The sequence below is a fragment of the Elephantulus edwardii genome, unplaced genomic scaffold (genome assembly GCF_000299155.1).
Source record: "Elephantulus edwardii isolate Elephantulus edwardi_28Jun2011 unplaced genomic scaffold, EleEdw1.0 scaffold00322, whole genome shotgun sequence".
Classification (NCBI taxonomy): domain Eukaryota; kingdom Metazoa; phylum Chordata; class Mammalia; order Macroscelidea; family Macroscelididae; genus Elephantulus; species Elephantulus edwardii.
Genome location: NW_006400072.1, coordinates 1,690,529 through 1,701,144, shown reverse-complemented (window position 1 = coordinate 1,701,144; position 10,616 = coordinate 1,690,529). Strand labels below are relative to the sequence as shown.

General features: G+C 42.5%; 1 protein-coding gene and 1 pseudogene across 1 annotated transcript in view; one reads left to right on the top strand and one right to left on the bottom strand.

The window, feature by feature from the left end:
• Nucleotides 1-4,573: 4,573 nt before the first annotated feature.
• LOC102843924 lies at nucleotides 4,574-6,000 on the bottom strand (annotated as a pseudogene).
• The window catches only part of NUP210 (nucleoporin 210kDa), a 141,967-nt gene continuing 137,349 nt past the window's right edge, over nucleotides 5,999-10,616 (top strand). Inside the window, exon 1 of the mRNA XM_006901376.1 lies at nucleotides 5,999-6,076. Coding sequence (XP_006901438.1) covers nucleotides 5,999-6,076 — 78 coding nt within the window. The remainder of the gene's footprint in view (nucleotides 6,077-10,616) is intronic.

Genomic DNA, 10,616 nt, shown 5'->3' with positions numbered 1-10,616 from the left:
GAGTTAGTTTTTGTATTTGGTGTGAGGTATGAATCCTGTTATTATCTACAAGTGTTTATTCAATTTTGTCAGTATTAGTTGTTAAAGACACAGTCTTTGTCTAGCTTAAAAGATTTCATCTCTTTATCAAAGACCAGCTGTTCATAGGTAAATGGATTTATTTTGGGGTTTCCAAATCCATTTCACTGTTTTATCTATTTGTTAATGTACCTTTTTCAAGCTATTTTGATTATGTGACTATGTAACATATTTTGAGATTAGGAAGTGTAAAGCCTCCTACTTCATTTTTTTTCTTTTTTAACATCCAGGAGTTGATGGGATACAAATTGAGCTGTTTCAATAAACAGATGCAATGCAGGAAGTGTTCATTTGTCTATGCCATGAAGTGTGGATGACAGTTGGCCTACCAACTAGAAGAGATCCATATTTGTATCTATTTCAAATAAAGGTGAAACAACAGAATACAGAAAGTATTGAACATTCAAAAAACGGCTACTGCAAATTCAAATTGCCAGAGAATTACAGAAATGCAAGTGGGTACCATATGATGATCTCAAAGTATGTAATCATTGAAGTTAGATGCATCTTAATTGAAAAGAAATGCCAGAAAGAGACTTCTTAAATGTTATTTAATATATGTTTTACTTACTAAGCAAAGACATTTGACTATGGCTCATAATGAATTATGGGTAATATTTCAAAGAATGGGCATCTCAGAACACTTCATTTTGCTTATGCAGAAGCTATACATAGACCAAAAGGCAGCCTTTGGACAGAACAATGGAATATTGTGAAGTTTAAAATCAAGCACAGTGTTGTAGCCTTTCACCATCCCTATTTAATCTGTGTACTGAGCAAATAATCTGAGAAGTTAGACTAAATAGAAAAGAAGGCAGCATCAGGATCAGATGACTTTTCAGAGAGCTCAAACCTAGGTGTGCCACTGGAGGTGTACATACGTCAGGTGTCTCCAGTGAATGCACAGAGGATTGGATGTGGGAGACAGAAGTCAGGTAATCCTAGTGCAGTAAGCAGGGGCCACAGCATGAAAGGCCAGAGCATCATGCATTGAGGCAACTGCAATTTATAGCAACTCTATGCACAACAGCTCTGAAACTTGCCCATCTTGAGCCAACCTCACTGACTCCATTTTCCAAAGTAACTGTGTTCTCCATCTCATTCAGGACCTTGCTCTAGTGCATGGATCTTCCACCCTTCCAAGCATGATGTCCTTCTCCAAGGATTGGTCCTCCTGACAGTATGCCCAAAGTACATGAGACCGAGCTTCACAATCTTTGTGTCCAAGGAGCAACCTGGTCTCATTCTCTCTAGGACAGATTTGTTCTCTTAGTACATTTAAAACTCTTCTCCACCACCACAATTCAAACCCATCAATTCTACTTCTGTCATTCCTAGCCATTGTCTAGCTCTCAAATGCATAGCAAGCAATTGAGAAGAGCATGGCTTAGAACAGGCACACTTTAATCTGGAGTCTTTAATCTGGAGAGGTCCTTGACAGCAAATTTTCCCATCTTTTGCTTTTCTGACAGCTGGTACCAAGAGTGTTCATTGTGGATCCAAGCAAGATGAAATTGTTAACAACTTCAATCTTTTCTCCATCTATCACAGTGCTGCCTATGGGCCTGAAGGTGAGGATTTTTGTTTTCCTGTTGTTGAGGTGCAATCCATACTGAAGGCTACAGCCCTTGATCTTCCGCAGCAAGCATTTCAGGTTCTCAGTTTCAGTGAACAAGGTTATGTCATCTGAGTAATGTAAATTGTTGATGAATCTTCCTCCAATCCTGATGCCACATTCAGCCTATCAAATGTTCAGATTATATGGTTTGCATATAGATTGAAAACATATGGAGGTAAGATACATCCCTGATGCATTCATTTTTTTCATTTTGAACGATGTTCCCTTGCTGTGTTCAGAGGACAGTTTCTTGGTCTAAGTTCCACAAGAACCAAATCAAGTGTTGTGGGATTCCTGTCCTTCTCAAGATCAGCCACAATTTGTTGTGATCCACACAGTCAAATGCCTTTGCATAGATGATAAAACACAAATAGTCATCCTTCTAGTACTGTCTGCTTTCAGCCAAGATCTATCTGACATCAGCTGATATCCTTAGTGCTAAACCCCAGTAGTTTAGAAATTCTCTGTCCACGTATTGTTCTAGATGGTTTTGGATGATCTTCCACAGGATTGAGCTTGCATGTGATTGAAAAGATTGTTTAATAACTTCCACTTTCTGTTGGATCACCTTTTTTGGAGAATGGGTAAAAATACATGTCTCTTACAGTCAATTGACCAGGTAGCTGTCCTCCAGATTTCTTGGCATGACCTGGTGAGAATGTCCAGTGCTGCATTGCTGATGAAGACCCTATGTTCCCACTGCCAACCACAGACCAACAACTTCCAGGCCTTCTGCTTTGCCTTGACGTGGGAAGCCCTGGCACCTGCACCATTATATCTGTGTATTTGCTTTTCCTTATGTTTGCTCCAAAGGATGTCCTTTATCTGTCATTCTCTTGTATTGAGGAAATGTTTTTGCATGTTGCTGTTTTTGATACTTAGGCACATAAATGCTTGTCTGTCTTCTGCTCTCTGGGTATAACATGTCAGAATCAGGAGTATAATACCATCTCTTCCAAAGACAACTTGGGGGGGGGTCTCTGGTGCACAAGCCAACAAGGGGTGCACTAGGGCCTGTTGAGTAGAAGACTGTGTGGGCACCAGTGGAGATGAAACACAGATACCCCCCAGGCAGGCTGGGCAATGCTGGGGGTAGAGAGTGGGGAATATGTGCTTCTTTAGAAGCAGATGGGATCTGTCTGAGGTGCTCAGCCAGATGTGCTGGTGCCAGGCTTATGCAGGGGGCAGGCCTCTGGGATAATGAGCTGTCTGCCTTCTGGAGAGGATTGAAACACATTCACTCTGCAGTCACTGCCCCACAGAAAGCCTGTGGAGGAGAAGGGAGTCAGTGGCCCATTGGGGAGATGGCCAGTTGGTAGAAACAAATGGCTACTGATCCCAGCAGAGGGTGAACACGCACCTGGAAAGAGAGTTAAAGCACTTATACAGTCCCATAGCAAGGCAGCATGTCTGGGCATTGATGAAAGGCAGCGATTTCTATAATAAACTGGCACCATTATCTTAATGATGATGATGTTTTGAAAAGCAGTTTGCAAAGGCTGATGCCATTCCAATTCTCCTATTTTCTTTCTTTTTTCTTTTCTCTAAAGCACTGCTTCCAGGTCAGAGATGTTGTTGAAGGCCCTATGGTGGGCCTTTCCTTTGTTTTCTAGAACTTTAAACAAAACTGCATTTCAAACTCACCAGAGAGGAGCCCCCATCGCTACTGCCGAGGTACCCACTCAGTACAGGCCAACTGAACTGTGTGGTACAGGATGCTCATTCTGAACAGGGGGCCACTCAAAAACACACAAGGTACTCAAAGGATATCACCAGCAGCTCCTCAGGAGAAAGATGGGCCATCTTCTTCCATGCAACTAACTGCCTCTGAAAACCTGGCTGGAGGCTCAGCTATAAGCCAGTTCCAACTTGATGGTGCATAAGACATGACAAAAGATAAAGGAGTAACAACAAAAATGCAAGGGGACAAAGAGATGATGGAGGAACCTAGAATTTAAAAAAAGACTTGAAAAGCCTTTTATTTATTATACTGATTTTTTTCTCTACTAGTCTATTTACAAAATTAGAATACAAATTTGAACAAATTCAATTTCCCTTACCCCCCCATCAAATTGTACAACCTAATGATTAATCCCCCCTCCCCCCTGCACATCCACATCCCTCTGCTTCCAGCCTCTCCCACCCCTCCTGGATCCTTATACTCATTCTATAATAATGGTTTTATACAATATTTATCCTTGTGGGACTGAGTCAGTTCACCAAGCATAATATTCTTCAGTTCCTCCCAAGTTAGGTAATTTACAAAGTTATTGCTCTTGTGTGCTGCATAATATTCCACTTTGTGAATATATCATAATTTTTCAATCCATTCATTTGTGGCTGGACATTTGGGCTGCTTCCATGTTCTTGTGATGGTGAATAATGCTGCTATGAACATTGGTGTACAAATCTCAGTTTGTGCCTCAGTTCTCATATCCTCAGGGTATATTCCTAGCAGTGGAATAGCTGGGTCATATGGAATTTCTATGTTCAGCTTTTTGAGGAAGTGCCAAACTGCCTTCCAGAATGGTTGTACTATTTTATAATCCCACCAACAATGTATGAGAGTTCCTTTCTCGCAACATCCTCTCCAGCATCTATTACTTGCTGCCCTGTGAAACTTTGCCACTATCCTGATTTTTAAAACATGTACTGTGAAACACAAAGAGGCATGACATTTCTGTAACAGTTGGAAATCTAACCTACAATTGAATACTTCACAATTAAGAATTTTTTTTTCCTTTACAAAATTGAAAAGTATGTTTTATTGCAGGTCACTTCACATACAGTGTTAGTGAAATCAATGTCTCTTCCTGCACATGATGAGGCCACAACACCTATGTTATATAAAACTTTCTGGCAATCCATTGCACACACTCAAGTGCTTCTTTTCTTCAGTATCTGAGAATTGGTTTGAGCTAGATTCTCTATTTTAACCCACACTTCTTGTTCATTTTGAGCTTCTCTTTGAGCTTCTCGGCCTTGAACCACTGTGTGCAGTCATCAAAGAGTGTTTGGTTCATCTCCATTCTAGTGGGTCTTTGAATTGCTGTACAATGACGGAACTATGACGGGTAGGATCCTGGCCATGGTGTTGCTGATCAAACTCACGATGTGCTCGTTATTCCAGTAATACAGTGCCCACTTGGCCACCTGGAAGTGTGGCCTGGACACACACTTGGCCACCTGCCTGAAGAAAGGCTCCATGACCTTGATGAACTCCGAGGGCTTGATCACATGCAGGATCTCTTCCAGCTCAATGAGGAACATGACTTCCTTTGGACTGTACATCTTTGGCCAATATCTGAGAAGTGCCATTACACAGGTTCAGTGAGGGTGCTGTCCTTTTTGAAAAACTGCACGACAAAGTATGTCTGCTGTAGATGGTACTCCTCAGGGATTAACACCTTGTCTAAAGGTAGTAAGTAACACCTTCGGTAAGAAAATCTTGTGCTCTTCCGTCAGTGGTAAGACAAACCTACTGATTATACTTCCTAATATTCCCAGCAATTCTGCTACACCATGGTGGTGCTGTTTCATAAATGAAGCTATAAAAGATGTTATACGTCTGTTTCCTGATGTATGCTCTCAGGCCGAGGAATTCGCTATAGACTTTGTAAAGGGTAGTTTTGAGGAAATTTCTCTTTCTCAGGTCTTCACTGTCAAAGAGGTATAAAAGGTGCAATACAAACTTCTGGTCAATGTACTTCTTTGCTATACTAGGTTGGAAATCTGGAGATTCTAAAAATCTTAATAAAAAAATCATAAACGAGCTAGCAGTAGGTGAGGCCAGGCTGTTTCTAAGGCAGGCTCGCCCTCCTCTGGGTCGCATTCCGCTCCCGTGGGATTGCAGGAAGGTGTCCGAGCTGCACACATGTCGACCACGTGGGGTAAATCGGCTCTGTGATGACGTTCCGATCTTGGGTGGTACACTCCACCGTTTCACTCAACGCAGCTCGTCTCACTTCCTTCCCCTTGAGGTCACTGGAGTGGGGTCGTAAACAAAGTCAAAGAGGACACAACACCTTCTGGAGGAAGTTCTGCTCCTAATGAGCAGGAGGAACATCTTTCAAAGAGACAGTTTCTGCAGCTCTCCTTGGTTGTTGGTGTTAAACCGCACAGCACACAGCGGCCGGCTTCGCTGTGGGCGGCGAGGGTGGCGCTTTTACTTTATTAGTCGCTGCGGCAGCCTGGACCGCAGCAGTGCTGTTTTTCCGGCTGGCAGTCTCTTGTTCTGAGTATTGTCCTTCTTTTGAACTTCTCCCAGCTTTTGGTCCTTTCTCTTTTTTGTTTTTATTCGGCATGGCTGGAGCGGGCCCTTGCCGCCCCGCAGCAGCGGCGCCCCCGCGCGGCCGTCCCGCGGCGAGCACCAAGCGGGCTGTGAGCTCGCGCTCCCCTGTTCAGGCTCCAACGGACAGCGGCAGACATCATTAATGTTGTTGTTGTTATCTGCCGTGGAGTCGCTTGCAACTCATAGCGATCCTATGTGCAACAGCCCTAAACCCTGCTCTATCCTGTGCCAATCTCACTGCCTCTGACACACCCATCCCGATTATCCCAGTCACTGAATCAATCCACCTCCTGCGCCGTCCCTCCACCCAACCAAGCATGATGTCCCTCTCTAAGGACCGGTCCCTCCTTACAACATGTCCAAAGTATGTCAGACGAAGCCCCAGAATCCTTGCCTCTGAGGAGCCTCCCGATTTAACCCTCTCCGGGATGATTCTGTTTGTTTTCCTAGCCGTCCACGGTACATTGAATACTCTTCTCCAGCACCACAGCTCAAAGGCATCAATTCTCTTTCTATCCTCCTTAGTCATTGTCCAACTCTCTGATGCATAACAAGTGATAGCAAAGACCATGGTCTGTATCAGACGCACCTTAGTCTCCAGAGACACACCATTGCTCTTCAGTACTTTGGAAAGGTCCCTAACAGCAGACTTTCCCATTGCAATACTTCTTTAAATTCCCTGGCTGCTGGTGCCAAGAGTGTTTACTGTGGAGCCAAACAAACTAAAGCTGTGAACAATCTCAGTCTCTCACCGTCCATCCTGATGCTGCCAAGTGGTCCAGTGGTGAGAATCTTGTCTTCTTGACATTGAGCCTCAATCCATATTGAAGGCTGCAGTCCTTGACCCTCTCTCTGCAGCAAGCACTTCAGGTCCTCCTCAGTTTCAGCAAACAGGGTTGTGTCAACATCATTAATAGACATCATTAATTAATCATTAAGAAGAGGAGGTGGTAAGAATTGGTGGTGGTAAGAAGCACTGGTGGTGCTGGGTTAAGGCATTTTGTCTGTTAACCTAAAGGTAAATGATTCAATCCCATTAGCTATTCTGAGGGAGAAAAATGAAGTAATCTGTTTCGATAAAGATTTACAACTTCAGAAGCCTTCCAGGGTAGGGACTGCAGAACTGCCAGGAACATCACTGTTGTTATGCACCATCATGTTGCTTGCAACTTATAGCGACCCTATGTACAAGAGCCCTAAACCCTTCTCTATCCTGTGCCAATATCACTGTCTCCAACACACCTACTCCCATTGCCCAATCACCGAATCTGTCTATCTATCTCATTGAGGGTCTTCCTCTCCTGCACTGTCCCTCCATCCTCCCAAACATGATGTCCCTCTCCAATGACTGGGCCCTCCTTTTAAATGATGTCGGGGTTGTTATGATGTAAAATAACCATCATTATCTTTTAGAGATAGACTGAGATACAGATTAAAAGAATGGGATTACCTTGAATTTGTTTTAAAATATTACTTGAAGGGGCTAGGGAGGCTTTTGGAAAGTTCAGGACTGGTCATGGAGGGCTGGAATTGGATCAGGATTCTTGATGCTCTCTTGTCAACTCCTGAATGTCAGAGTTCCTCCATTGCTTCTTCTCACATACTCTGGGCATGTTGCCAGGAGGACAGTCCCTGGAGAATGACATCATTCTTGGAAGGGTGGAGGGACAGCACAGGAGAAGATGACCCTGGGTGACAAGGATGGACAGTAATTTGGGTAATAGGTGTGAGTGTGTCAGAGACAATGAAGATAGAGCTCAGGATAGGGCAGGGTTCAGAGCTATTGTGCATAGATAGGATCCCTATGAGTTGCAGGTGACTTGATGGCACATAAGAACTGCCACTCAAGCAGATATATGCACACCCATGTTTATCGTGGCTTTGTTCACAATAGCAAAGAGTTGGAAACAATCCAAGTGCCCATCAACAAACAAATGGATAGAGAAGCTGTGGTATATTAATACAATGGAATACTATGCTGCTTTGAAAAACAAGGAACTCATGAAATATTATACAAAATGGGTGACTATTGAGGACATTATGCTGAGTGAAATATCTCAGTCACAATAGGACAAATACTGCATATAAAATGAGACTGACACCAAGGGTGGGGGGATCTTAAGAAAAGAGGGGACAAATAATGTATACTGCATTGAAACAGATGAGGGAGAGAACTGTTTAAAAGGAATATAAGGTATTATTTTCATGACAAGATTCCAGAAAAAGAAATGCATAATAAAGTGGACTCTGGACTTGGGGGGGGGGTGTGTGTGGGGGGAATGTATAAGAATGAAAGAATTTTTTTCTTTTCAAAGAGAAAAGCGAATTAGGGGGAGGGGTGGGCAGGGGGGGAAATGTGCAACAATGAATGGATGGGGAAAATTAAATGGGAAGACTATTCTGTAAAAAAATATATGTTGCATTTTAAAAAGTTGATGGCCATGTTTTAAGAAAACAGCAGTTAACTGTCATTTAAATTTTCTTCAATCCTTTTCTGCTCAAGGAGAAAGCCCACATTGCTGCAGCTATGCATTCAACACTGCTCTGGAACTTGGTTAGCTCCCAGATGAACAGAGAGCCACAGGTCTTGGATCTCAGCCTCTGGCAGGAAACAGTATCTACTGGTAACATGAAGACTTCCCTTTATCTGTTGTGTGTATTTAAGGCCTCCTTCTATTTTGATACTCGTTCTCTATTTTCAGAAGTGACATAGAGTTTGCTTCTTAAATAAACACGTGTAAAAGAACACTTTGAAGACCAACATGTACATAGGATTCTCAGATACCATAAACAAAATTTTGGGCAGTGGGAAATGACGGGAGTTTGGAAGCCATCTACTGAAGGGGAACTCCGGCAGTCTAGGCCGCAGCAAGTCGTGCTGATAACTCAAAGGCTGTGTGTCTCTGGAGCTGACAGCGACTACACAGGACAAAGACACTCTCATGGAGTTGTGACCTACAGTCTCAGAGGCGCTCTGTGAGTTGGAACTGACTCAATTTCCTCTCTCATTTTGTCTACTAGGAAAACACCTGTGCCATAAAGATGTCTGTTTTTCAGGGATCTCTGGTGGCCTAGTGGCAAGTAGCTGCCTTGCAATCCTGAAGGTGCACCACCATTCAAATCCATCAGATGCTTGACTGGAGAAGGAGGGACTATCTGCTCCTGTACCAGTAGGATCTGATTCAAAGGTACACACATAAAAATTAATAAATTTTTTTTAAAAAGGTCTGTTTTCCATCTGAAAGGGTTTGTGCTTAAAACAGGGTGGTCTACCTTTTCCCACCCAAGATAAAACACTGATGGCCAGACAGAGAAGTTGGGATCAACCACCTAAAAGGTTGGGAGTTGGCCTGCAGGGACCACCAGTGGGAAAAGACCATTTAGGACTAAATCCCAACACCACATACATGCAGGGCCCAAATTTAAATACAGACAAGGTGAGTTATTTCTCTGTGAAGTGCATGGCAGATGATTCTTTTCTCTTAAACTAAGGGACACAAGCAGCCATTGTCCCTTACCAGACTTAGAGGCAAATGGAATAGAGTGCTTAGGGTGGGAAGAGGGAGAGTTTAACAGGCTGTACTTGCCTATCATGTGTGTTTTGTTAGGCAATGCTCAGGGTTCATATATTTGCTTTGCTGTTTAATGAAAACTTTTTATTCTGAAGCCATTTTTAGATTCCTAAGTAGTTCTAAGGAACAATACTAAAAGATCTCAGTACACTTTATCTAGTTTCCTCCAATGGTAACATCCTGCAAAACTATATACAATAGCAAAGCAAGATCCTGCCATCGATACAGGATGTAGTTCTTTCATTGTCACAAGCATTCTATTATACACTGCCCTGTTAACAGCAGAAGTCTCTCACCTCACTTCTCTCCTCACTACTGGCAACCACTTACCTGTTCTCCATTTCTATTATTTTGCCATCTCAAGAATATGACATAAATGGAATCATACAATATGTAGGCTTTAGGGATTGGCCTTATTTTCACTCAGGATAATTGTAAGTTGTGTTTTGGTTTTTAAATATTTTTATTGATTTTAATATAATACCTTTACAGTATGTTTCATTCATATACATTGTACTTTATACAATCTTTAATTGAGTTTCATACAATCATTCACATATATTCTATTATACATTTTTTAGCTCATTTACAAAATTCTAATACATTTTCACACCAGACCCTTTTCCTCTCCCTCACCACCCCACCATCAAATTGTGTGACCTCATGATTAATACCTCCCCCATCCTCACCCCTCTTCTTTCATCCTTACCCCGCCCTCCCATTGGATCATCATGCTCATTCTACAGTAATGGTTTTATACAGTATTTGTCCATGTGGGACTAAGTTAGTTCACTCAGCATAATGCTCTCCAGCCCCTCCCAACTTAGGTAATAATTTACAAAATCATTGCTCCTTGCACAGCCATATTTATTGTGGCTTTGTTCACAATAGCAAAGAGCTGGAAACAACCCAAGTGCCCATCAACAAATGAATGGATAGAGAAGCTCTGGTATATTCACACATGGAATACTATGCAGCATTGAAAAACAAGGAACTCATGAAATAGGCTAAATGGATGACCCTGGAGGATATTATGCTGAGTGAAATACCTGAGTTG